Genomic DNA, 27,587 nt, shown 5'->3' on the forward strand with positions numbered 1-27,587 from the left:
TTTTCATGTCTTTTAAATCACAAACATAAATGTAAAACTTCAGATTGAGCTATTTGAACTAATTATTGCTGTACATTTCACATCGGATTTTAATAAAAGAACACCTACACACCATCAAGTCCTGATTTTTCATTTCAACAAATGAGACTAAATATAACATTATGTGCATTGGATATACATCTAAAAGTTCTCAGTTCACTGTATTAGACAGGAATAAAATTCCCAACGTCGCTTTAAACATTTAAAAATTACAACCGAGAACTGCTAGTTGGCTTCTTGACTGACTAAAACAAGGCAGCGTGTTTTTATTGATGTATGTGATATGGCACTCAGTGTTTTTTTATTGTCTCTTGAACATCTTGTGATTGCAAACACGCCACATAATTTGAAACATCGTCACATCCTGCCAGATGGTTCAGCAGTATGGAGAAATGCTCTCATCTGCCAACAACCAGCACGAAAGAACGCACAAGACAACAATTGTCAAACGTGTTAACGCATCCTGAAATATTTATGCCAAAAATCCCTGGCTTTACTGGGTCACATCGTCTTTTGTGTAAAAATAAATAAATAAATAAAAATAAAAAAAGCGACTTACACAAATACCAGATCATTAATTAAGTTGAAAGTTTGCTCCCCACACCAGTGCTGCAGCAACCCTATGAGGACTGAATGGGAAGGAAGATAAATATACGGACGGACCACAAGTTTCCTTTCTGACCATAATTTTTTTTAAGCAGCCACAATTTAACAAACGAAAAACCTCAGATAACACAGTTTCTGGCCCAGATCAGAACACAATAAATACAAAAAAAAGATAATTCTGTTCTATTCTATTCTATTCTATTCTATTCTATTCTATTCTATTCTATTCTATCCTGTTCTATTCTGTTCTATTCAGGCAGCACACTGTCACTGTAAGACAGACACAATAAGCCCCGGGCTTTTTGGATTGAGCAAATTTCATGCTAATACACACATCAACTCAACTGGTTGACATAATTATCTGAAACAGCAAGAAATTTTTCCTGGCCAGCACACGCAACCCACTAACTGTGTGTATGTGAGCGAGTGCGCGTGTGTGTGTGTGTGTGTGTGTGTGTGTGTGTGTGTGTGTGTGTGTGCATCTTATCCCATCAGTGGTATAGCTTTGGGCTGGTTTACATTTGCATAATGAAGTCAATAACACTAGTCTCCTGGGAGGGAGCATGGTGACATTATTACTAATTTAATAAGAAGTGTTTGTGTGTGTGTGTGTGTGTGTGTGTGTGTGTGTGTGTGTGTGTGTGTGTGCATGTGTGTGTTTGGGGAGTGAGAAAAACAAAGCCAGCAAGGAACAGAGTGGGGTGGAGAGAAAGAAAGTGAGATAAGCACAACATGTGAGGAGAAAAGAAAGAAGTGTTTTGGTGTGTAACTGACAGGGAGGGTACGAAACGACCCCGGACAGAACAGATCAGGAGGTGAGGGTGAAAGAAGGATAGGTTTAGAGGTGCATGGCTGTGTTACAAACACATGGCCTCCGAATTAACTGTAAGTCACGTCTGATTGGTTTCACTACTTCTGTGAGTTGAATACGTCATCGTGCTTTCAAGTGATAATTAATTTCAAGTAAATATTGCAGCCACGGCGACAGGCATGAAGTAAGCAGGTGGTTTCTGAGCCCTCAGTGTTTGAATTGCAACAGCTCACCTCCAGGCGCTGGAACCGCTTCTCGGTCCCGTCACATCCAGCTGTGTCTCCCAGCAGCCCCCGGGTGGTGGGAACTCGTCCCTGCCGGCCGCCCCAAGGAGTCGAGCACTGGACGGCTCTTCACTCCGCCGGGCTCTGCCAGCGCCTCGGCTCTCCAAGCGTCGTCACGGAAGAACTTCAAAGAGCCCAGATTAATTGTGAGCGTGCTGATCTGGGCGGCTGGGCTCCTCGAATCTCACAGCTCCGTCACCGGGAGAGCCGCTGTCTCACAACTCCTCACTCAGCGTCCCGATTTACAGATGGGAGGATCACGTATTGGTCACAAATCAACTGCTTCTCTGTGAATGTAGCAACGTCGAGGCACAGATGTGTCCCGCTGCAGACACCAGCATCGCTCTTGTTGGTTGCTTTGAGTTTCATCAGACTTACTTTGCATGGTCGGTTTCATCAGAACATCTCTGATGGCTGTCACGGTCCATACAGCAGCAGCCATGAAATGACACTTAATCATACGTTTAGGACTGACAATCAACGTCCATATTGACGTATTCATTTATTTGTAATGAAGTAGTGTGTTATGAGAAGTCAGTGACAGGTATGTCTGGACGTCCTGGGGGGTGTTATGGCTGAAATTACATCATATCCCTGCGCCCGCGGCCCCCACTTAGAAACAGCAAGACAAAACTAAATGCAAAAAGTTTATCTCTCTTTCTCTCCGGCCTCATTATTATCTGAATGCACTGGTTTTCAGTGCACAACGCCCATTATATGAAGTCACACTGAGTTACGGGGTCTCTGTGTTTAGCGCAGCGTGACAGCATGCTGAGTACGAAGCCTTTGTTGTTCACGCAGGTCAGTTTAGGACTGCAATCCGCACACATGTAAGCCTTTAGAAAACCAATTTAAATACTGAACAGAAGAAAAAAAATTGGATTTCAAAAGGCAAACCACAATTTAGTTGTTGAAAATCCTTTAATGATCTTTATTTCCATTTGGTAACCAGGAGTTTGTTTGTGTGTGAAGGAAAATGAGAAGATCTTCCACCTCTGCTTCTGGGTCAAACGTGAACTTGTCGCTGTTGCTGGTTGTCTCTATTCGCTTATGGAAACATGCTGGTCGCCATGGTTACGGCGAGGCTTCCCGTGCATCTTTACACCTTTCCTGAAGGAGGACGGCGTGGAACGAAGTGTCGGTGGAAGCGGTGGAGCCGGAGAGGAGCTGCCGTTGTGTCGGGACGTGATCTTTGGCTCCTTGTTGGGGAATCAAGTCCACCAATAAAAACCGATCCGGCTTTTAATCAGAGGGCACGTTCAGCGTGTGTGTGTGTGTGTGTGTGTGTGTGTGTGTGTATGTGCCCTACATTCAAAGCTGTTCAGTCCAGTGTTAACACCAGCTGCTGTCTGTATGGCTAATTATAGCCGCCACAGCGCAGGCTCCCAGGGCAAGACTGGAGGTCAGGTTACTCCTTCCCGCAGCTCTCTTTCTAACACACACACACACACACACACACACACAAATACACACACGCTCCCCTGTTTAAACTGGGCCTCCAAACGCAGGTTCTGACAGGGCTTAAAGACCCACACGGGGGCTCAGCGAGATATTTATTCACTTATTTACTCTTCACTTTGACCTCTGTTGGACAAGCTCGGGCACTTAGAGGAAATATATTTCCCCCGGAGAAGGTTTGGTGAGATTTAGAAGTTGTAACTAGTGAGCACTTTATTCTTTAAAGTTGTTGTCAAGGACGGCGCAATGTTTGCTCTCCCGACGTCCCGTAAATCACAATAAAGCCAGCAATAAACTGAAGAGGGGGGGATAATATGTGGCGGTATTGTCTAATTAAATTTACGAGTAGAAATGAACGCCGGCTTTAATTGCGGCGAGCGAGGCTGCATAGGTGTAATCAGAGACGGGCAACGTAGGCCTCTCGGAGGAGGAAACGCCGCTAAAGCATCAGCCGCTAGCCGCTCCCGGCTGCCTCCGCCATCATAACATGATTAATAAGCTGTGTGGCTGAGGCACAGGAGACGTTAAGACCTTCATCTTTTCACTTCATTCCACCTCCTTTTCCGTCTCTTGATCATTTGCCCGCTCGCACCTTGTTTTCCTCCCCTCCATTCCGCCCTCCCTCCCTCTCTCCTCTCTATTTTGGACCCTCGGAGGAGGGGGGCAGGGTGACTCTCGGAGGGTCGGCCTGCTCGGCTCTCCACCGCACGTCTCTCCCTCTTTCCAACATTTTAACAGTTAAAATCTCAAAGAAACCTGGCTTAACAAGCCACTGAAGGGAAACTGAAACCCCGAAGAGCGACTCCAACACAAAGACAAACAGGAAGAACTGAAGAACTGCTCGGTGGATTTTTTTTTTTGTCCGTTTTCTCCCGTGGGGAAGTTTTAGTGTATTTTTAGACCGGCTGTGATCCAGCTTAAAGACAATTGTTGTGTGCTTTTTGGTGCTGGATTTGAGTGTTTCCTTTTATCGTCTTTTCTCACAATCAACTGGGGCCAAAAAGGATTTAACAAAGGAGTTACATGAGTGTTTCTATGGTAACGCTGCGTTCCCAGAGCCTTTGAAGGACTGAAGGTTATCAGTGAACATCCAGCCACCCTAAAGACTGAGGTACTTTAAAAATCCATTTCACTCTGACTGAACTTTCACTAATGATCTGATACAGTGTGTCTTTGTACTGTCCGCAAGTATTATTAATTATTTCCTTTGAAATATCCAATGAAGGCCAGCTGCCATAAGGCCTTACTGCTGAAGCGAAAGACCGTTTTTCGCAGTTTTCCGTAAACATTTGTAGCTTTTGAGACCTCGTAATTTATTCCTATTGCTAGTATGGTAGTTGTCTTTATAGTTTTTAGTCTGGACTTGTTCCTGTTTGGAGTTTGCATGTTATTCCCCACGTGTTGGGTTTTGTCTGAGTATTGCTGTTGACCCCAGGCGGTCAAACAATGCATTTGATGTTAATCAGCGATTTTACGTTGCATGTTTAAGCGATTTTTTTCGTGGAAAGAAAAAAAAAATATAATCCAAAATCCCACTTTTGTAATGAAACAGTTTGGACTGTAACCAGTTTCTATATGACGCTTGCAGCTGTAACAAGGCAGTTTTACCAAATACAAATATAAATGTCTAAATCACTTGCAGTCTTAAATGAAAACACATGATGTTTGAAAGTGAAGTGTTTTCAAAGGAAATTTAAAAAAAATCTATAAAACTATTTTCCTTCTTTAAATCATCTAGTGTTTTTTTTTTTTTTCTGATTTGCCACACGTTTGGTACAGCTGTATTGCAAAACCATCAGTCTGAAGTTAGGATGATCAATTACCTTTTATTCATCCTTTTTTTTTTGCCATTAGGTAATTTGTTAAATGTACCCTAGAAGAGAGAGTGATATGTTAATCATTGCTTCGATTATCTCCATCTAAAAGCTGCATTCATCACGGGTCACAACATAAATGTGCAAAAGCTTTTATCAGGTCGGTGTTAGTATTTGCAGTGTTTTGTGCACAGTGTTGGATCAGTGGCGGTGGATCTGTCTGATCCTTTGCACAAGAAAATATTCCAATTCAACAATGCCAAAATATGGATTACAAATGGAATTGTTTTGGTGAAAGTCCAGAAGTAAAAGTAAGGACTTCTTTTTTATTACTATTCAAAAAGAGAATGTCCTAATTTCCTTATAAATTACAATGAGTAATATCTGGCAGCGGGAGTCAGCTGAGATGGAGCTGGATTTAACTGCTTTACAATTAATTACATCAGTCTTTGGGATTTAAACATGAATACCTCAAATGGGTCCTGACACAGATCCGAGTACTCATGTTGTGAATGATGGGAAAAAAAAAGAGAATGACTCTCAGGTCTTAATCAGATCAGTTTGATCTGTGTAACCATGATCTGAGACGACGTGCAGCAAAACTCCTGAAGAGTACAGCAACAGGTGGACCGAACCTTTATGCTCAGTGTAACAGTGGTAAAAGTAAAGTAATCAAGTGATTATCTTCCTCTCTGGTTGAGCTGTGATGGACAGATGATGTAAAATGTCATTACCCATGGTCAACTCTAATGGTAAACTGGATGTATACATCGGCACACAACTGACAATAGTTGAATGGGCGTTAGTGGCAATAAACAAAAGCCGATGGGATCTTGATGTCTACCTGTCTGTCAAATTCACAACATAAAATGTAATGATTCACCTGAAATCCTACAAGAAATAAAATAACTTATTTGAAGTCGTTGCCTTGAAGTATTTCACAATTTTGCAAATAAGATTTGCTGACACAATTCATCCAAAACTATCTGAACACTGACACAACCTTATTGCCTGTAAATGAACTGTTGTGTAAAAACAATGAAATATGAATCATTATTGGTTTAACAGCCATTTTAGAGACACTCGCTTTTGCAAACATCCCATTGTGTGGTGACGTTCGTATAAACTTGCATTTTTGAAAACTTTCTTGTCGAATGAGCCACAGTGCTAGAGTAAAGCCGCAGTCCTGACAGTCCGTGTTGGTCGATCGCCCGGGAACGGTCCACCAGAAGAAGTAACATATTCGTCAGAAAGTCGTCGCACTGAAAACAGCTTTCAGTGACTCACAATTTCGCCCAAGCTGTCGTCGCCTTTCTTTTACCGTCAAATGCCAGCGAGGAGCTCGCGGCGCCCACATTGTTGGAGTTCACTTCGTTGCTTTTGTGCGCGGGGGCAGCAGTTGGTGTTGCTGCGTGTGTGTGTGTGTGAAGATCAGCTCAGCACCTCGTGGTGGCGACAGGTGGGCAGGGTCACCTGATTCTGAAGAGAGGACAGACTTGTACTTATGTTAAAGGGAAGATCAGAGCAGGCCGAGGAGGACCTCCAGAACGTGGTGGAGCCGTGCAGTAATGACAGGCTGGATGAAGTGGATGATTGCTCGGTGCAGCCGCTGCTTTTCTGCCTGCTGGAGGACATTTTGACTGCTCTCCAGTCTCCTGTCGTTGAAACACTGGGGCTGTTTTACCTGCTGTGAATCAATAGGTTGGCCTGACTAACCGTTGCCAAGGCTTTGCCTGATCAATGGCCAGCTTTTGTATCGCACACACACACACACACACACACACACACACACACACACACACACACACACACACACACACACACACACACACACAAACAACCAAGTCTTAATTCTACTTCTGAAGTTACAATCACACACACACAAACACTGGCTGCTGCTCATCAGATCAATGTGTAGCATTTTTTGTACCACGCACATGCATGTGCACACGCACGCACACACATGCGTGCGCACGCACCGACATTAGAGCGTGTGTGGGTAGAATTATGTTAAATTGATTTTGCAGTTTGTTATCTGAATGCTGCAACGGAAAGGTCAGAGTAAGACCTGCGACTGAATCAAAACACACCAATTCCTCACACTGCTCCACCGTACTGTACACTGCACCACCGATAGATAGATAGACAGATAGATAGATAGATAGATAGATAGATCATGATAAACATCTTGTGCGGACTTGCACAGCGCTCGCAGAGATCTGCATCCTTCAGAGTCTCATTATTGGGAATGAGTCAGTCCTGCTTTAATTCAAACCTCCAGTGTCGGTGTGACTTCACATTTTGCAGAAATGCCCTCCGCCAGGCACCCGCAGAAACCGAGAGGAAAGTAAGTCATCTCGAGCACCAAATAATGAGCACAAACAAGCCAACGCGGACACGCAATCACGTTACGGCGCACGACCCCGCTGCTGCGCGGTGATGGAAACTTTCTTGAGAGCAGTTTGTCTTGTAGCACTGATTTGGACGATGCATTGTAATCTCCTTCTTGCCTCTGTCGCCACTCCTCTCATTCTGTTCATCTCCTTTTTCAAATCAATGGTTCTTATTCTCACATAGAAAAACAAATCATACTTGGGTTATTTACTTCCATGTAGGCAAATCAAACATTTTACTGGATGTTTCTTAATGGTGCAAGGATCCATCGTTTCTATCCGGCTTCCCTTCAGAAGCACAGCCTGGCTGATCCCCACTGATTTATAGATGTCGGCACTTTGAATGGCGAGGTCATGATTAGCCGAGACCTGGTAAAAGCTGTTCCAGCATTATTTATTGGACAGTTGTAGCAATAATATGCCGTCATTTCAGTTAAAGGGCAAACGGATGAAAGCTGACATCCACTGGATTCTCGACGTTTTACGGAGGTGTCGCAAAACCGTGCATGTAAAGGTCATGGAGCGTTGCTGTTTACCCTGTAAAACCAGCTGAATGAGGCCTTCTGGCGTTTTGGAGGCAATGGAAGGCTTGTAAATGTGTAAATGCGTGTTTTTATGTGACTTGATTAACACACTGAAAACTGAAAGTACGGAGTCTCGGTGAACTTTTCCATGCATCTCCCTCTTGTTTCCGATCATCCAATGCTCTTCGCTCCATGTGCTCGTTATCTTCATGTGCTGCACCTGTGTGTTCCCTATTTCAACCTCCTCTTGTTGTTCTGTGTATTTTGACACCACACCTCTGGACTGATTGTCCAATAAACCCTTCAAATCGCTGCCTTTTGGGTCCACTGTGGTTTTGACGTTATGCTAATGAAATTAAGAGTTAAGTGATGGTGGGGATTTTAAGGTGTGCCATATTTTAAAGCCTTTTGCTTTCAGACTAAACCACCATTAAATAAATAATATACTAGGTGGAAAGATATTGAAACAAGTTTGCTGAAGATTATTCAATGCAAACATTATTAGCTAGCAGCGATTCAACAAATGTAGTAAATAATGTGCAAATACCTTCGATAAAATTTTGCAAAAATTCTAGAATTCTGTGAAAATTAAAGTCTGCAACGAAAAATGAAAGACAGTTTATTGCTGTGTGTGACTCAAAGTTTACGCTGAACCAACTCAATGTCAAATTTAAACAGAATATTCAAAAGTATAACAATACTTAATTAAAAATGAATAATTTCTACACTGAAAGAAATGTTCAAACTATTGTATTTTTAAGACTACAGGTACAGAACGTGCAGAGATCATCCTGATTGAACTCATAGTTACAACCCAGTTTCAATTATAAACTTCTAAAATAGTTTCAGTGGCTAAGTCATTCTGCACAAACCTGTATTTTATCATGTTTCAGAGGCAGGAAAATGACTCAAAGTGTAGAAGCAGATTGAATAATTAATAACAATCTGTAAGTGAAAAAGTATAATTTTAACAAGTCCAAAAATAAACAAGAGGACTGGGTCTGGCTTAAAGGAATACTCCAAAGATTTTGGACCCACGCCCTATCCCGATCATTTACAGAGTTAGATAAGCTTATAAATACCTTTCTTGTGTTCGTTCGTCCAGCCGCGGGCTCCCAGCTGTTAGCATCGTAGTTAGCTTAGCTCAACTGCGGGAGGTGAAGAGGAGACAGAGCCAGACTGAGAAAGTGGACAAAATACTCCTTCCAGTGGTCCAGGGGATGGCGTATTAGCACAAGAAGTAAATCCGAATGATTATAAAGCATTTTAAAAGACGTGTTTTCTTTTCAATCCGTTAAAATAATGTTTTGATCCACACAAACCTGCGCATGCCAGTGCTCCGCGGAAGGATATACCGGAGCACAGCAGTAGAAGCATGGACTCTGCCGCTGTGCGCCTGGTATATCCTTCCGCAGCGCACTATGCTTGTGCAGGTCTGTGTGTATCAAAACGCTATTTTAAGGGATTGAAAAGAAAACACGTCTTTTAAAATGTTTTGTAACCATTCGGATTTACTTTGCGTGCTAATACGCCGTCCCCTGGACCGCTGGAAGGAGGATTTTGTCCACTTTCTCAGTCTGGCTCTGTCTCCTGTTCACCTGCCGTAGTTGAGCTAAGCTAACTACGATGCTAACAGCTGTTAGCCAGGCACTGGACGAACGGACACAAAAAAGGTATTTATGAGCTTATCTCACTTTGTACATGATAGGGATAGGGCGTGGGTCCAAAATCTTAGGAGTATTCTTTTAAGCAAAATCCAGGAAAAAATGACTAAACAGCATAAGACAGGGAATTAATAAACCAATAGAAAACATCAATGAGGCCAAATAAAGACAAATACATCTAAACTATCCACAAAGAGGAAATTAATCTGTGTTTGGTAGATTATTTCTCAGTTGGAGCAGCACCTGCTGATGTCAAGCAGCTGTTTGACTCTATTTAAAGAAAAGTAAAAGGAGAAAGACGCAACTGGGACAATGAATGGAGGAGCATGGATCCACAGAGGAAAAGGAGGACAGCGAGAAACAGCAGACTAAATGTAAACAAGAAAACCTGGACGGGGAAAGGAATTAGAGAGGAAAAACTTAATGATGAAAAGGAAAAAAACTGGGTAAAATGGAAAGCTAAATAGCTGACGGTCCACTCTAGTAGGACATGAGGCTCTTCTGTTGCTCGTCTGTGGTATTTGGGACCTGAGTGGGAAGCTCACTTCACCAACCTCCTGTGTTTAAATATGGGGATCACCAAATGATTCATCTTGTCTTCCCAGATCTCTTCAACAATGGGCGTTCAGAGCAACGGCGGCGAGGCGGTCCCCGCGTCTCGACCCAGTCAGAGGACGTTCCTGGACGACATGATCGTAACCTTTAGCTCCCCGATGGCCTGGCTGCTGGTTGTCGCACTGATCATCACCTGGTCAGGAGTGGCTATTGTTTTGTTTGATCTGCTTGATTATAAGACTCTAGCAGGTAACATTTAATTTATTTGATTTTTTTTTTTTTTGCATTTTAATATCATGAAATGTTTAAATATTCCAAATCCAAATGTCATTGCGATGTTTTTGACCTTTTTTGTCCACTCATGCATTACCCATCCTTCACATTTCAGTCACATTTCATCCAAACATTTCTCAATGAAACTCTCAGACATTTTTGAAGCGGTCTTCAAAAGTGTTTTTTAGCTCTCATGAAGGTCATTTTCGGCGTCGCCCTCGTGGTCAGATCGGGGACTCACACTTTACGCCAATGCTCGCGGTAATCGCCTCACGCATTAGCTTCTGTGTTGCTTTAACGCCGATTACCTTTAAGGCAACACAAAGTGTGATTCCTGCTCACACTATACGGACGGCGGTGGAAATGATTAAAGAAATGTTTTTTTTTTCTTCTCACACTCACACATGTTTCCACTTCCATCAGTTTATGCACAAGTGTAACCACTGTGTGCATACTCCTCATTTCCCCTAAATATCTGACTCATACACCCGTAGAATAGATTGAAAGGCTCAACCGGTGATACAGTCAGTAGGTCTGCTGCAATAACAAGAAATAGCGAGTAACAGAGTTTCTCTAATAAGGTGGTTTAGATTGGCCTTAATGGACTTTTCTGTATCGCCTGCTGCTTCACTGAAAAACCGGGCGCAGCTTTGTTTTCTCCCCCCTTCTTCATCCCGCTATCTCACTTTCATGACTTAATTGTCTTCAGTGATTACACTTCTTCTCTGATCCCACTTTAATTACTCTATTGTCCCGAGATAACAGAAAATGAGTTTCCATGAGATTACGACAATGTTACCCACTGATTAAGGTGAACGTAGCAGTCGATATCTCACCACCCGTAAACATGTCGAGTCTGTTCTCTGCGACCAGGCTGAGGCTTAAAAATCCATGAAAACAAGGACTTCATATGGAACTTTGCTGAACAGACAGAACTTTGTTAATAACAAAAAGAGGATTAGACGGCACAAAATAGCTAAGTTAAAGGTAAATTCTCCCATTTCGTATTTTGAATTATATGCATGCCATATATTCAGAGATTACAGTGTGTACAACGCTACTTTATGAGAGGCTAAAATGGTGTGAAGGGACGATTGGTGGCAGTCTCTCCACATAATTGAGCTTCAATAACTGGAAAATAAAGGCAGCATGTAGAGACTAAATCAATAATTTAATCACTGGTTTCCTCCAGTTCACCCAGCAGATTGACTTAAAGGGCGATTTATCTGCATTGGTTTATAAACTTGGGCTCTCGTCCAAGAAAAACTCCCTCTTCCCCCTTGCGTATTTTGTAACTGCTCTTTGTAGGAAACTTCCTGGAACAGTAACAATGAACATTAATACACACTCAATGTACTTCAGTGAATAAACTTGACTCGTAAAGGTCAAACCGCTGCTGATCCAACCTCCATACAAAAAAGGGGAATAAATCACCCGGGATGTCCCAGAGTGCAGTTAATTTACTGCCATAATGACCTTTCTATCAATTCTACGCATATCCGCTCTATCACCACTTTCTCCTACACATCGCCATGAATCCGGACTATCCTGCAGTGGGAGGATAGTCCTGCCTCACACATCCAACATGTCCATCTTTAACTCCTCTCCTCACTCTCTCCCTCCCCTTTCGTCACCCCCCCCACCATCCCCTCACCTCCTCCTCTCCATCCTCATGCTGTCAATCACCTGCCATCCCATCCAAAGACTACACGTCATACTGTGACGACCCCGTGTGTTTATATCCTGGTAAAAAAAAAAAAAACAACAGCAACAGTTTGATGCACGGCTTGCTTGTAGATCACTGCGATGATCCAGAGTCCGGCGTAAACAGAAGCGACCTCTGTCGAGCATGCGTCTGGTTTTTCAGTTTATGCCACTCTGGATCCGGCGTATCAAAAGCATGAATCGATGCCAAAACCAACGCCAGGCGGGTGCTGCACACCGATAACAGTCTTTGAGGAGCAAGTGCTTTTATACAAAGATTGGAAAACTAAAGTTGTGCTGCCATTCAGGAAGCCATCCATTTGAGAGAAGCCAAAGTGCCTAAATTATAAAAAGTGGTGTTAATGGATCGGGTCGCTCCGGCTCCTGCAGATATGACTAAAGCCATTCTTTGGTGAAAAGAAACATAAAATTAAACCAGATAAAAAAAAAAGTGCTGCCTTGAGCCTTGAGAGAAAACCCTTTCAAACTGGACTCTTAAAAACTATTTTCTCATAAAAGTGAAACGCATTCTCAGTGAAGTTTCAAGGAAAGTGTTTGTGGTCAGTCTTAAGTGAAGTCAGATGAAAGATGAAAAGTGTGTGTCAGATAGGAAACACAAGCCTTCAGATTGCTGAAGGTGTTCAGGACACAGATCTGTCATCATCTTGTTTCAAAGCTTTCTCGTGATTCCATCCAAACCCCCTTCCTCCCATATACTTTTATTTTATTTCACCAACAGATCCTCTGATTACGATGGCTCATGACTCGACTGATAAAGGGAAAGTCTCGTTTACAGCGCCGCCATCGACGAGTTTCAAATGCATCAGTGTTTTTAAGTGCTTAAATAAATGTCATACACACTTAAAATGACTAATGTAGGTTGGAGAGTATCAAAGTGCACATAAAGACCGTACAACTAGACTTTAAATGCTGATTTACCCGACGCATCAGAGCTCGGATATAAAGCCTTCATTCATTCATTTATTTATTCGCTAAAATTCCGTGTCTTGTTGTTCTGGTCCGCTATCAGCTGTAAACAGCTTGTGTTTATCAAGCCGCTCAGCTACAGATGGGTGGCAAATTAAAGGGAAATACAACAGAAAGGTGGTTGGCCATCGCCGGCTTCCAAAATAGACTCAGAGCTCCCTGACGTCATCTCTGCTATTTATTTTTAAATAAATAAAGAAATAAATAAATTAAAATGGCTGGAGAAATGCACAGCAATACTGGGAGAAAAATCTATTTTTTTTTAAGCGTTGATTAGAGTCCCGGCTTGTTGAAAATTTCCCAAATGGTTTGATATCTGGTGGAAATTAAAGCTACAATAAAGGACGCATACACACATTATAAAAATATATTTAAATGCTGCTTCAAATCGCAGCATCTGCTCCCAGTATGTCCATATGTTCATATTTAGTCAGAACTTTCGTTAATTTGCCGCTCGGCAGTGTGTTCTCACTCCGACTATCTCGGTGAACGACAAATCTGCACCCGAGCATTTAGAAACTGGAACGGCATCCCTTTCTTTTGGACTTGTCGTGAAGTGAAAAAACAAGCTTAAAACAGACCTTCAGTCACTGATTGGCTGTTTCATGATGACTGTCAATCAGCAGAACAGCTTGCAACAATGTAAAAAAAAAATCTATAAAATCCACAAATTTTAACATTACAGTGAAGGCTCTCTGTTATATACCTTCTGCATCTCTTGTGAAACTATACATTTGTTCAGAAAGTTAAAGCGATACTTCAACATTTTGGCAAATTGGCCCATTTAGCGCAATTCCTTAGTCATTTCGAACAGCATACTTACTTTTTTTTGTGAGGGCGAGCTGTTGTCAGGGAAGGTTTTCGGGACGAACACAATAGAAGTGGATGGTATTTTTGTTCCCCCTCGTCAAACTCATCAAATACACAATCCAACAACCCCAAAACACTTTGGTGGGCAAATTATAATCCGCACATTCACTACGCTGTGGAACACCAACAAATAATAATGTAGCTTTACGGCACTGAAGCAAATACTGGGAACTACTTTTTCTTTTGAAATCACAATGCCCAGACGCCATGTTTAGTAAGTATTTCCGTCTTAGCAATCTTCGCATGAACAACTCAATCTCGTAATTTTGCATTACTATTTCACAGCGTAGTGAATGTGCGGATTATAATGTGCCCACCAAAGTGTTTTGGGGTTGTTGGATTGTGTATTTGATGAGTTTGATGAGGGGGAACAAAAATACTTCCCACTTCCATTGTCCCCGTCCCGAAAACCTTCCCCGACTCACCTCTGAATAAACAACAGCTCTCCCTCACAAAAAAGTAAGTATGCTGTTCGAAATGACTAAGGAATTGCGCTAAATGGGCCAATTTGCCAAAATGTTGAAGTATCGCTTTAAATTATCGTCACAATATTCAAGCACAAATTAGAAATCAATCTTTTCTCAGAGTGGAAACTTGATGGAGATATAAAAAAGGTAACTCTATTTAACTGAGAATGAATCTAAATGAGACTGTTAATACTGATGTGTCAGTGTGTAGAAACAGCAGAGACAGCTTCAGCATTTGTGTTGATCCTGATTGTGGAGTCCTGGGTTGACATCTAGCAAAAAAAAAAACCTAACAAAGTCACATTGCAATGCCTTCAGAGCAGACACTTCCTCTACACAAATATAAAAAAACCTGAAACCTGCAGGAACGTGGGGGGAAAAAAAATGCAGAGACGACACAGCAAATAGCATGAGAGTTTCATCAGTCGCCTTTTCAAACCCTTGTTATTTATCCTTCTGACAGAGAGGCAGAAACCAGAGTCATTCTTCTCCAGGCTTGCATTTCTCCTTTAAGAGAGGAAGTGCTCAGATTGAGACAGATGGAAAACATGTATTGGTGGTAATCCGCTGTTTATTTTCTAGTTCAGACATTGCTGATGGGCTTGTAAAACTGAAATGCGCCATGTGTTCGCAATGTCTGTCGTCTGGCAGGAAGAAAGAAAGGCGTCGCTTTTCTTTTTCCGCTCAGACGTGCACTTTAAACTACTCTGTGCTCTTCTTGTCTGAGGAGTTTTTCGACCCTCCTGGGTTCCTCACTGTTTTTTCACCCCCCCCCCCCCCCCCCCCCCCCCCCCCCCCCTCTCTTTCTTGGTGCGCGATCATATTGATGTGTCTGCTAAACTTCACAAAACTAAGAAACAACGGCACAGAGGCAAAGAGGCGCGGCGGTGAGGGGATCAGGACATGAAAGAGAGGTTGTAAGAGGAAGTAGATTTAAGGAGTGAACACAGGATAAGAGAACACGGAAAAAGAAAGAAAAGATGAGGAGGAAGGTGAGGCGGAGTGAGTGAAATAAAGAGGAGGCAGAGTTGTAGGTGGGGCTGCTGGTCTTGTTTTCCCTCCGTCCCCGGCTGTGTCTGGCGTGCCAATCAAAGAAATGTCAATGCATTAATCAGCTGTTTGTGGGGCTCCATTAGCCTCTGCAACTCCTCCACACTGGGCGAGAAGCAAGGCAGAAAGTGCCTTCTGCCTCCGAGAGGGAAAATTAAAGAGATCCACGGAGAAAATCACAACAATGCATTTAGCACTTTGAAGCCAGCGGATCCGACGTACGGAGGCAGAAATGTGCGACTTCTCCCGTTCCTCATTAAGACTAATGCAAAGCACCCGCCCAACAGTTGTATATCATCACACTATGTGTTAATACTATTAGCAGCTTCACAACCGCCATTGTTTCCACGACTAGAGAAGCTAATGCTGCTGCACTAGCATTTTCGGTCTGAAAAAAAATCACATCAAATAGAGTGAAGATTTAAAATTTAACAGAGAATTTAACTCTCAATTCAGGTCCCTTTGTGCAGTATAGAATAGTTTCAGTAACTTCAATAAACTGACAGCAGGCGCCTCGGCTGGTTATGTGTGCTAATCCTGCAGATTACAGACAGATGTTAAAGGAAGAGAGGATTAGTGAGAGGGTGTCGCGGATGCAAGAGACAGAAGGTCTGAAGGGTCAGGAGTCCCTCACTCACATCCTAGAAACACAGCAGTTGATTCGAGGAAGAAAAAGAACTAAACTAATGAGACAGAGAGAGATTTGAAATAAAGAAACACTGTAAAAACATTTAGAAAACCATCAAAAGAAGATGTAAAACCATTCATACGGGCCTGGAAAAGACCTGAAATGACTTTTTTTTTTCTTTCTTCTTGTTTTAAATTGGAAAGTACTTCAAAGACAATAATTTTTGTGTAGAAACTAAAATTATCTGCAAAATAGAGCACAAAAGTTCCGCATATTTTGTGTCTCTTTTTGTCTCTTTCATGAAAAACAGCAACATTTTACACAACAATATCTAACTATTCAATCTGTCGATGAGTTGATGTAAATGACAAACAAATAGCACTGTGGCTTTTTATTTATCAGAGACACATGGTAATCAGACAATGACACACTCAGCTCAGTGTCCCTGTTGGTGGCCGTTAAATGTGGACTATGACTTTGGGAGATTTGGGATGCATTCAGCTTAAACTAGTCATTTCTTAGGTGCAAATTGCAGTGATTAGACCAGCCCATGTAAAAGAGAGCAGCTGGAAACACACTGACTGGTTATTGCAAATGTCATGCTTTGTATAATTATGCAAATTTAGAATTTGAAGTTTGCTAATTGTTGGATTTCATTCTGGATCTCAGTTTTAAATCGGTAAAGAGGGATCCTTAGAAGAGAGATGGCAAAAAAACAAACTCCTCTTAAGCTTATGACTGGTTAAAAAAAAAAAGAAAGTGTTGCTGTGTTTCTTGCAAAAACTCACAATGATGGAAAAGGCTCGAGAGCAACACAACCTTGTAATATTGTAGACAATGTCACTGGTGCATGAACAAGTAGGAAAAGCTTCGGGAATGTTTTGCTTTGAATCTGCTGTTGCGCGTTTCTCACTTAGCCTGTCTTCTGCATCACGACCTGCATGCCAAATGTGATGTGTGGGTTTTATGCATGTTTTCTGCATTTCAGGAAAAAAAGAAAAACACTATATACATATATATATATATATATATATATATATATAATCCTCGTCTATGGCTGTGAATGATTGATAACTGGAAATTGGTATTCAGACAATGGCTGCTGATCGTTGTATTTCCCACATGAGTCTCTCTCTCTCTCTCTCTCTCTCTTTATTATGTGTTTTTTCCTCTGTTGTTCGCCCTCTCTCCCCCCTCAGCACCCTGTATACAGCTACTTCACATCCTCGCTCCCTCTGTTAACGTCATGTTTGTGTGTCTCTCGCTCTCAGGTCTCGATCCTCCTCCTTCCATTGCCAAGAGAGGTTTAAAGGCTAGAGGCAAGCAGAGACTTCTAAGCTATCACATTCGCATTCACTCCCTCCGACGAAATTTAAATAATCTAATATTATACTGTGTTGCTCTGGGTGGCAACCTGCTGTGAACAAACAGAGTCTTACAGTAACATAATGAACAATATCAGAGTGCACGAGCTCGGAAAAGCCGCATGGGGTGAAGAAAATAACACCTACACATGCTTTTTATTTATACGGTACATACGTATCTGTGTATGCCCATGTGACCGTGAGCTGGCACCCTCGCGTCTCACTGAAACAGAGCAGTTATTTATGAAAAGTGCAGAAAGTTTTCAGCGGGAGAACTTCGAAAAATTGCGACTGTCTTCATCTTTGGTCGTATAATCAGTCATTCAGAAGGATTCTCTGTGTTTTTTGAGTTCAACCTGCGCTTCGCTCTCAAAAAATAGGGAAAAAAAGCAACAAAATGGTGCGAGGTAATAAGATATCAGCTAATTAGGCCGTGTGGTCAACGTGAAAGCAGTGGGGCTCCCGGCAGGCTGATGTTATTGTGACAACAGATTCTGATATTATTAGAAAGTGAAACATCCAACAGCCACATGGACGAGGGTCATTTGGATGAGAAAAAAAAAATCTCTGTACAAGCTGACCTTTAAAGTTTAATGTATCTGCAGTGTTTAACTGCACCACATGCAGGTTTAGAATAACAGACGAAGATACAGACAGGTGTTTGAGAAAAGACCAGAACTGAAGTTTAGTTTGAGGGTATCACCTCACACACAATCCTAATTAAGATTCAAATTTTTAGTTTTTTGGTATTCGTTGTAGGTTATAAGATAGAATGTTGGCATTTCTTTATAAATCAAATTCCTCAATGAATTCATTCATTTGAGAAATCTGCTCTGAACAGTTTTTTTTTATTATTGACTTGAATGGCTAGTGTTTGAATGTAACTTGTAATTTGACTTCATTTGTAGGTAGCCAGGTAATGGGGAATTACTAAGCTCAAATAGTAAAATCTGAATTGTCGTATTTAAAGGTGCATTAAGGAGTTTCAAACTAAAAATACTTATTTTCCACCATAAATATGTTACAAATATTGAGTGATGTGTAAAATGTGCCCTGACATATTCATTGTAAGTACTGCTAACAGCGCTAAATTGTCACTTGAATAGTTGCGGTGCCGGTGTCGTGTCAAAACTTGATTTTTGCCAGAAAGTGATTTCCGGTCCACGGAATCAGGTTTTTGGCAAGCAAAAAAAGCTGATTTTGACATTGTAATCTCCCTTTACTCATTTTTATAGTGGTATAAAGCATTGGTTGTGTTCAAATGTTATAAATCTAACTCTGCTGTGTTATATTAAATGATTTTGGGGCAAAATATCCCTCTATATACAATACCAGAGGCAGTGGTGGGGCAAGGGTCCGTGGGGGCTCCAAGCAAGAAATTCATCGGGCCCCCACCCCATCCATGCACATCGAAAAAATAGCTTTTTGCACACAATTTGCACCTAGCGGGGGCCCCCGAAAGGCCAGGGCCCCAGGCAAATGCCTGGTTTGCCTGTTGGCACGCCCCACCTCTGACCAGAGGCATGAATCAGCTTTTGGCAAGCAAAATAAGCTGATTTTGACATAAGGTTCCTTTACTCAATTTACAAACCGTACAAAGCACTGCTTGGGATCAAATTACTCTGTGCTTTTCAGCTGTCCACAGACCGGAAATCAGTTTTTGGCAGGCAAGCACTGTTAGGCTCAACACTGGTCCGGCAATTCGTATTTCTTGGGGAGAATTTGAGAGGATGTGACGTAATGCGCGCTCCCGCTGGCCTGACTTGCTTAGCTTTCGTTTTGTCCGCCATTGCTCCGTCAGATTGCTAATAATTGAAACGGATCGGCTCCACTGCCGCATCGGAGCGGAGACGGACCGGACACGCAGGCAGTGGAATTTGGCCTTAATTAGCAAGCAACGACTGAGCAGTACTCAGGATGGATCTTCCAGAAAGTAAGAAAAGACCGGCTTCTAGCAGTTACACCCAAGGCCTGCAGGGGGCGCTGTTTCTCACGAAACGTGCAAATTCCTTAATGCACCTTTAATTAATTTAATCAAACTTCCACAGCATGACTCAGTATTGGAATGTGTTTAAAACAAAACTTTTTTCTGGGTATAATTGAACATTTTAGGTTACTCAAACAAACTATAAATATTTCAACCCATCTGTGTGTTTGAGGTGTAATTAGGATGCCACTGAAGAGCTCGCCCGTCCAGACACTGCTGCTCTCCGACAGCCGAATTACGTACTCTGGTGTTTAAGATGTGACTGCTCTGTTTGTCTGATTGTTTGGGGAGTCAGTGGAAAATCAGCTACTTTGAAAAAAAAGGTGAAAGGTGCAGCTGAATCAAACAGAGAAGATCTTTGAAGGCATGACTCCACTGTCATTTCTTACAGGCAATCTGGAAGGTTACCTCTGAAAAAGTAGAAGCACAGATATAAATGAACACCCAGCACTCAAAACAGAACAAAATGTCTTGCTTTTCATATTTTCTGTGATTCGTCATTCACTTCTGTTCCTTTTTTTCAGGCATCCGCCCGATAAAGTCGAGCTCTGCCAGAGCCGCTGCTCCCGTCTCGGCTCCGGAGAGCTCCGACTGGCTGGAGATGCTGTGGTCCTTTGCAGCCAGCCTGGTCGCTCCTGATGAGGAGGAGGAAGGTATTCACCAGCTAACCGAAACCCTCACATGTAAGAAAACATCATCTCACGCCCATTAACCTCCAAATGACAGCCGTGCGCAATAATAACCATCAGTTTGCTAACAGTTGACCGTGAGCAGAGCCATTGCACGCTCCAGATAATCCACGATTTGAGTCTGCCGATGCCTCTGCAGTCCCTGACTAACAGAGTCATGATAGATTCCCTTTAAACACCGATTCACTTCAGGCAGAGAAATAACATTTCTATCTTAACATCCATATTCAATTATCACATGCAGTCTCCCATGCAAATATTGTTAATTAACTGAATTTAAAAGCTTGAACTTTTGCACTTGTGTTTCACAATGTTTTGTCAATGCTAAGAAGCTCTCATTCAGACTGAAAGACTGTAAGAGTTATTAAAACTGTCTGTTCAACAAGAAAATGGTGCAAGGTCAAAACAAACAGGAGACAGAAGAAAAACATTATTTCTTTTTCCGCCAAGTCTGAATTACTGCTAATTGTTCCAGTGACTGTTGAATTAAAAGAGCTGTTTTTCTCCGAGAAGCAGAGTGACATGTGCCATTTAACATCCAATGATATCTATATGTTGGAGAATTGAAATTCCTGAACTCTTCTGTGTGCTGCAGCTTTCCATTCAGAGGAGCTCTGAGGAGAAGATGTGAAGAGAGGACGAGCGTGCACGAGAACAAAGCGCTGGAGAGAGGCTTAAAGAAGGGTTGAGAAACTGAAGAGAGGATGTAAAGCAACAGAAAGTGAACCGTAACCCAGTGATGCTCTGCTTTGTTTGTTTTTTTCTCCCTGTTGTGAATTTGATGAATTAAAAACTCAGACACTGAAGCATTTCTCATAAATGTTGCTTTTTTGGAACGGACTGGCTCGTATTAAACCGTCTGGAGATGCTCCCAAAAACATTCTTCAAATATCAGCAATCTAACATTGTTCATTGTCTAACAACCTTCATTGTTATGCATAAATTACATATCCTTTCATTGTAGATAATGAACTTGTGATCCAATTAATAAATTCCCTCAGTCCCCTCTATACCTGGTCATGAATTTCACTGTCACCATTTATAACAAGGCTGTTTTTTTTTTTCTAACTCTGGGAAATATGTCGGTCTGAAAAAGTGACCTCATCTTACATTATATATGTTTCAAAAGTCATTAAACACAATTTGGTAGGAGCAAAAATGTTCCTAACAAATAACGGCAACCTGTGTTTAAAGAAATGGAGCATTACAGCGATCACCTAGAGAAAAGTGAGTCAGAAGATGGTCAAGTTCATCAGTTATGTAGGAATGAAAGTAATTTGAAGCTGAATGTGATCAAGACTTATACTTATCTTATAAGATGCAAGTGCAGGCAGTTAAGGTTGGTAGACAAATTCCAACCACAAACAAGGAGCAAAAACCAGAACATTACAATGCTAAAAGCAGATCCCAACCAGCTGAAAACCAAGTTTCGTCATTGCAAAAAATGAATGAATAAATAAATAAATAAACTTTGACAAACTGCAAACTTTCCTCGCCAACCCATTCGCGCCAGCTCTGTTGCTGTCTGTTTCCCTTCTTCCCTCTTCACTATGCTCATTTATCTGCAAGGGAGATGGCTTGAGTTAAAGATGACCAGTCGCAGAAAAGCCCCAAGTCCACTCTGGAGGAGTGACGGGGCAACAGCCACGACCTGAAGGCTGCCAGCAGGAAGCTGACTGCGAGAAGATAAGGACCACCTTCCCTTCGGCAAGACCCCCCCAGAGTCAGACCAAGGAGCTGAAGAGGACGATAAGGCCGATAGAAACACCAGAGAAATCTGACTGAAGAAAAGTAGAGTGGAGTTGAAAAGATGGGAAAAAGAATAATGAAAAAAAAACCTGACAGAAGACCTGAGCTGGAAGATGAATGCTTACAACGTCGCACTGTTCACCATTACTGACGTTTAATAATCATCCATATACGTGACGAGTCTCAGTTATTATCAAGGATGTACAATGGTAGGAAGCTTATATTGAAATATTTATCCAACAGTATATATTCTCAGTTTATCTTAACATTTCAATGTCATTTTCTTCCTTTAAAGAATCATCGCTTGGAGAAATATTTCTGGAAAACTGAACACTCAGCACGATCTTACACTGTGTGTCCTTGTTCCTTTCACTTATCAACATTTCTGAAAAGAAATCATAAAAAAGCGGCTTAACTGCATGAAGTGTCTCCAAATTTAATGTTCATTCTATTAAGGATAAAAGTGATTAACAATGGCGGCAAACCTCAGAATAATTATATTTCTTGATCCGGCGATATCGCGTCACTTCTCCAACACACACGCATGCACACACTCGAGACAAGACGAGTGTGTTTTTCTCTGTAGATTTAATGAAAAAGGTCTTTGATTTGTCAGAGCAAACACTTCATCCTCCCCAACACACACTTGCACCTTCTCGTCGGCAGCAAATCAAACGCTGGTTTGTTTGAGAGCAGAGAGGCATTCTGATGATGCTTCAGCACTGAATTATAGATAAATGATTAACTATTTTCAATTAAACCGAGGCTTGATTGCACAAACAAACTTCATTTAAGGAGAGAAGAAAAAAAAAAGCCGTGCAGGATGGGAAATGGGCTTGCTCTTTCGTACTGTATTGATTAGTTTCCTACAACTTAGAGGACGATATTTATAATTGGGAAAACAGGCTTATCTGTGTGAAAGTTCCCCGTGCTGCAGCTGACTGATTAGCACATTATTCCTCATGTGTTCCAGCTGCACAAGTGAGTTTCTTTCTGGATTTACTGAGGTTTCCAGGCCACGTGGCCAATTTTGGCATTCGGGTGTTATTTTTAACGCTTTCCTCCTCTTAATCCCTTCCTTTAATTAAGTATGTGTCAACGCCATCACCCATCTGGACCTGAACCTGTTTATACTGAGACACACTTTACACTTATAGTTAACCCCCCTATGTGTGTATTTGAAACTGGAAAACCTGAAAAAAACTCATTTAAATTGAAATAAGCTCGACATCCTACATGTGAAAATCATTTGTCCGTTTTTGGAAAGTTGCTTTCAGAGAATGGGCCTTCATGTGATCAATGAGCTGCTATTTGCTCGTTTCTACTTTTCAAACAGAACCACAGCCACCGTAATAGTGGAATGATTTCCCTCTACGGTTAAGAACATGCCTGCGTACTTAGACAAGATCGGTCGAGTTAATAGGATCAATAATCTCTTCATCAGACCTGTGAGTGAGTCAGATGTGTTAGCACCTCTGTGAAATAATTTCCTTTGTAAAATGTTTAATTGAGCCTTAGTAAAGAACTGTTCTGTGTTTACTCTTTGCTTATTCAAGAAAACAAAACTGCAGCGTCATCTCAGTGAAAGTTCTTTCCCCAGAGGTCATAATCCCATCGTTTACTTCAGAATGAACAAAATTCAACACTCGCTGTTGTGTTTTCATTCCCGGCATCACCACGTAAATTAAGCTTCATTAACACGATAAGGTGATGCGAGAAGGGTTGATGTTTAAATAACACACACACATGCACAGACACCTGCCTGTAGATTCAGGAAAGCCATGAATAATGGATCGCACTTTTCCATGGCCGGAGGGAGAAGCTTTTAAACATAATTTGTTGCTTTAATTTATTTACACAACCTGGCAACCTCAGCCCTCCGGCGAGGTGCAATACACAGAACTGAGCCACACCGGGAGGGCTGCATGCATGCTCACACACACACAAACACACACACACACACACACACACACACACACACATACACACACACACACACACACACACCAGGTATCACATGCATCCTTTCACACCTTGTATGCAAATTGTGGTTCAAAGATAATTTGTCTGACACCTTCATAAAGAGACATGTGAGTGTTAAATATTCATTTATGGTGTCGTGAAGTCAGGCTGGAAAAAAATCACAGTGAGATTATTACTACCCTGATATTTGGGGATTTTTTTTTTTTAAATAGTAATACTTAAAAATGATCCTTTTTTTCCAACTTTTTTTACAAACTGATCAGGAGGATGAGTTGATTAAAGTCATTTACTAAAACATTCAAGCCAATGAGATTTCGCAATTCAGACACCATAGTAAATCATGTGGCCTGATGTGGGTTGACACACAAATCTCAGACACACAGTAAACTCCAGAGGGAAAGAAGAATCACAAAATATAGCAGTGAATTCAGTTTAAGTGTTCCTGGAGATAAACTTGGTCGTGTTATGTTTGTGTAAATTAAAGTTTTATTTCTTGGTTGTTAAATTTTATCATGACATTTACTTTCGCAAACATCCTCTTTGGGAAAAACTAAACATTATATCAATTTAGAGCAAAATATGATATAACCAGGAGGAGCTATACCTCTATGAGTGAGCTTTGAGTGTCATCAAAGAATTTATCCATGAAAAAACACCAAACAACACCACCAAGATGTATACTGTTTTAATCTGAGTGTGTCTTTCACTTGAGTTTATACAGATATAATCGCACAACTCACTGGTTTCGAGTGCAGATTTTTAATGTCTGATATTTTTCTCCCCCTGGCGCCCAGACAGATTTAAGGATCAGTGGAGCCACAGACCTTTGGTGACACTCGCCCCATGATGAGCGCCACGCTGCCAAATGTCCAGCTTGTGTTTACAGGCCGTGTTTACAGCGCCCTGGGTTGTCGCTGATGGCGAGTTGATAATCTGTATACACTCCAGACTGTACAAGCCTCCTCCTATTTCCATCATTAATACCGCCGACAATCTTACACCAAAAATCGGGCGCCAAGCACAAAAGTCAATATTTAAGCAGATTATGATTCTGCAGGAGCCGACACACACCGGCCGGTGTTACGTGGCGTGCTGCCGCTGGTCTTATTACTGCCTCGGCAGGAACTGAGGAGTTTTTGATAAGAAAAAGAACACTGACTGAGCCGGGCTTCACAAGAAATATATTACTAATAAATAATTCTAATGACCTTCTAAGACAAATGTTTTAAAGCAGAAGGTGAAATCTCACTGTAATTGTTTTTATACATTATCAACTCTCATTCACGACAACCTGAGGATGGGACTAAGCCAGGAAATATGAACGGTTATTAAAATGAGCATCAGATGAGAGTTAATGCGACGGCTGGCCGTTTCAATTATTAATGTAATGGTTCGGGTTGGATATTTTGGGAAATAATTTGCCTTCTAGCCAAGAGTATTATGAAGCGATCAATTCCTATATAATGTAGATACTGTCGGCTAAACTTGGCACAGAGATTGGAAACAGGTGCAAAACCTTAAAAATTCCTGATCATTTGTTTCACAAACTCAATGAAGAGACAGTGGCGGTGTGATGTAAGGGGAGGAGGAGCAGGGGAAGGCCCTGAGGGCCCCTCTGGCCTGCTTATGGTCTTCTCAGGGGTCAGAGGTCATATCCGCATGATCACTGTCACATTTGCATGATCACACTGATCTTTAATCACTCTTCATATTCTGCATGTGGACTCGGTCGCCTTGTTGTCTTGTGGTGGGTTGGACTAATGACTACCTGTGTTGGGTCTCTCCTGATGCCCTTGTGTAATTTGACACCTGGATCCTCCGCTTGCACATCCCAGATTACTTCATCAAGAGGAGCTTTATACTTATGAGCTCCGCTTGGAAGAGCAAATATCAGCAGCCAGACCTCCATTCTGCTGCCTCCATGCTGGACAGGACAGGTTCAGAACAAGAGAAAAACTCAAGGAAGAGACAGATGTTGAAATTAAAGCTTTATGTTGTATTTTTTGTTGTGGTGAGGAAGCTCAAAAGAGTGTTTATCTTTTCAAACCTCATGCTAAGCTAACTAGTCACTTTTTCTCAAGTCTCAAGCTTTGCACTGATCTGACCGTTTTCTACTCAACCACAAAGAAGCACCGCCGTGGTACTGACCCTTGTCTGAGTGTGTGTGTGTATGTGTGTGTGTGTGTGTGTGTGTGTGTGTGTGTGTGTGTGTGTGTGTGTGTGTGTGTGCTAGTGGGAGTTGAGTTTAGGTTGCGCCACATCTTAACGCGTAATTAACAGCATTCTTGTACAGTACAGTTCAACATGTAATTGCTTGGAGTAGCACTGCATAACTGAATAACATAAGCATAAATGAATGTCAAAAACAGAATCAGAAAAGGATCTGTCAAAACACGTACAACGGCAAATGTACAACGACTACCCAAAGCTTGAAATTTTCTGTTTATTTTGTGCATATCCCTCTGCTCAGCACAACATTTCATTTTCATTCAAAAAGACGTAGTGGTAATACAAACTTTGCTATAAATAATCTTTATTCATTCAAAGATGCTTGCACAACATCAAAAGCGTCGAAATCTATTGTAATCTTTTCACATATGAATTTGTGATCGTGCTGCAGTCTGCTCAGAACCACAACACAGCATGGCACCACTGAGCTTAAAAGACAGATATTCCCACATTGTTTAGCATGATACTCAAACGAAATTCAATCTGACTCCGCGCACAACTTCTCATACCCCCGCATTTGTCAGTAAAACGGGAAGGATATTAAATTTGCTGGTGAGGTTTGTCAACCTGAGAGCGTTTTTTTCCGTCACCGCGGCACTGAGAGGTAATCTGTTTCTCCATGCAGCTGTCGTGATCAAAGGAATCGCGCTCCCATGACTGCCGTGCACGACGAGCCCACATGCAAAGGCACATGACTACACCGGGACGTATGCACACCTACAGGCGCACACACTGACACTCGGCATGGGCTCAGCGACTTACACTCACACACAAAGGCAAATCTCACTCCCGCTTGATGTTGTGTGTTTTCTTTAAAAAAAGCTCGACTCCTGCTGTGAAGCCGGCAGTGCAGGAACGGACACACACACACACACACACACACACACACACACACACACACACACACACACACACACACACACACAAATACTCAAAGCAGCTGCACAGGAGCATCCAGCAAGGGAGTAAGTCAGCTGGAGCTCCCACACTATTTAAAACTGCAGAAATAACACAAAAACCTTTTTTTTTTTAATCACTAACATGCACTGCATCGGTATAAGACACAAGACTCATTCAGTCGAACGTCGCTTTTAATTTGATTTACTTGAAATGGATAAAGATGTGCTTCATGCCGAGGTCCCAGTGTGGTTTCAAAAAGTACACTGCTGACAGTATGAAATATTCAGCATTCCTACATATGCTGAATTTTTGCAGGCAGGAGGATTTTTATCCACCAGAGAGTCATTTGAATGATCTGAAGGCAGCGGCTAAGCCACAGAAAATATGAGACACGTTACAAAAGGAGGTTGAATCTCAGTTGCTTTTTTTCCTTCCTGCGACTATGAAGGGATGATTGTGCTGTGCCACGGTTTGTCGTCGATGCTGCACGTTTGCAGCCCCCCCCCACCCCCCACCCCCCACCACCACCTGCCCCTCCTCCCTCGCGGGGGGAATCTAC

The 27,587-nt window shown here is 41.9% G+C and overlaps 1 protein-coding gene across 3 annotated transcripts; it reads left to right on the forward strand.

Annotated features, from left to right (window-relative positions):
- Positions 1 to 3,878: 3,878 nt before the first annotated feature.
- Positions 3,879 to 20,973, forward strand: LOC115401958 (triadin). 3 transcript variants are annotated; one of them, XM_030110357.1, is made up of 6 exons: positions 3,879 to 4,309; positions 10,199 to 10,397; positions 12,126 to 12,167; positions 17,399 to 17,446; positions 20,003 to 20,161; positions 20,763 to 20,973. In XM_030110357.1, exons 2-6 carry the CDS (start codon positions 10,211 to 10,213, stop codon positions 20,783 to 20,785), a joined length of 459 nt encoding a protein of 152 aa, XP_029966217.1. In that variant the 5' UTR covers positions 3,879 to 4,309; positions 10,199 to 10,210; the 3' UTR covers positions 20,786 to 20,973. The 3 variants fall into 3 exon arrangements, with proteins under 3 accessions (XP_029966217.1, XP_029966218.1, XP_029966219.1); XM_030110358.1 differs by having other exon boundaries at positions 20,003 to 20,131; XM_030110359.1 differs by lacking the exon at positions 12,126 to 12,167.
- The last annotated feature ends 6,614 nt before the right edge of the window (positions 20,974 to 27,587 follow it).

The sequence above is a fragment of the Salarias fasciatus genome, chromosome 15 (assembly GCF_902148845.1).
Source record: "Salarias fasciatus chromosome 15, fSalaFa1.1, whole genome shotgun sequence".
NCBI classification, from domain to species: Eukaryota; Metazoa; Chordata; class Actinopteri; order Blenniiformes; family Blenniidae; genus Salarias; species Salarias fasciatus.

Bases quoted from the DNA above. Each gene is read 5' to 3' on its own strand.
- LOC115401958 (XM_030110357.1), top strand. From the start codon at position 10,211: ATGGGCGTTCAGAGCAACGGCGGCGAGGCGGTCCCCGCGTCTCGACCC. The intron at 10,398-12,125 runs GTAACATTTAAT...TCCCATCCAAAG, and splicing joins TGATTATAAGACTCTAGCAG to ACTACACGTCATACTGTGAC. The intron at 12,168-17,398 runs GTAAAAAAAAAA...TCTCGCTCTCAG, and splicing joins CCCCGTGTGTTTATATCCTG to GTCTCGATCCTCCTCCTTCC.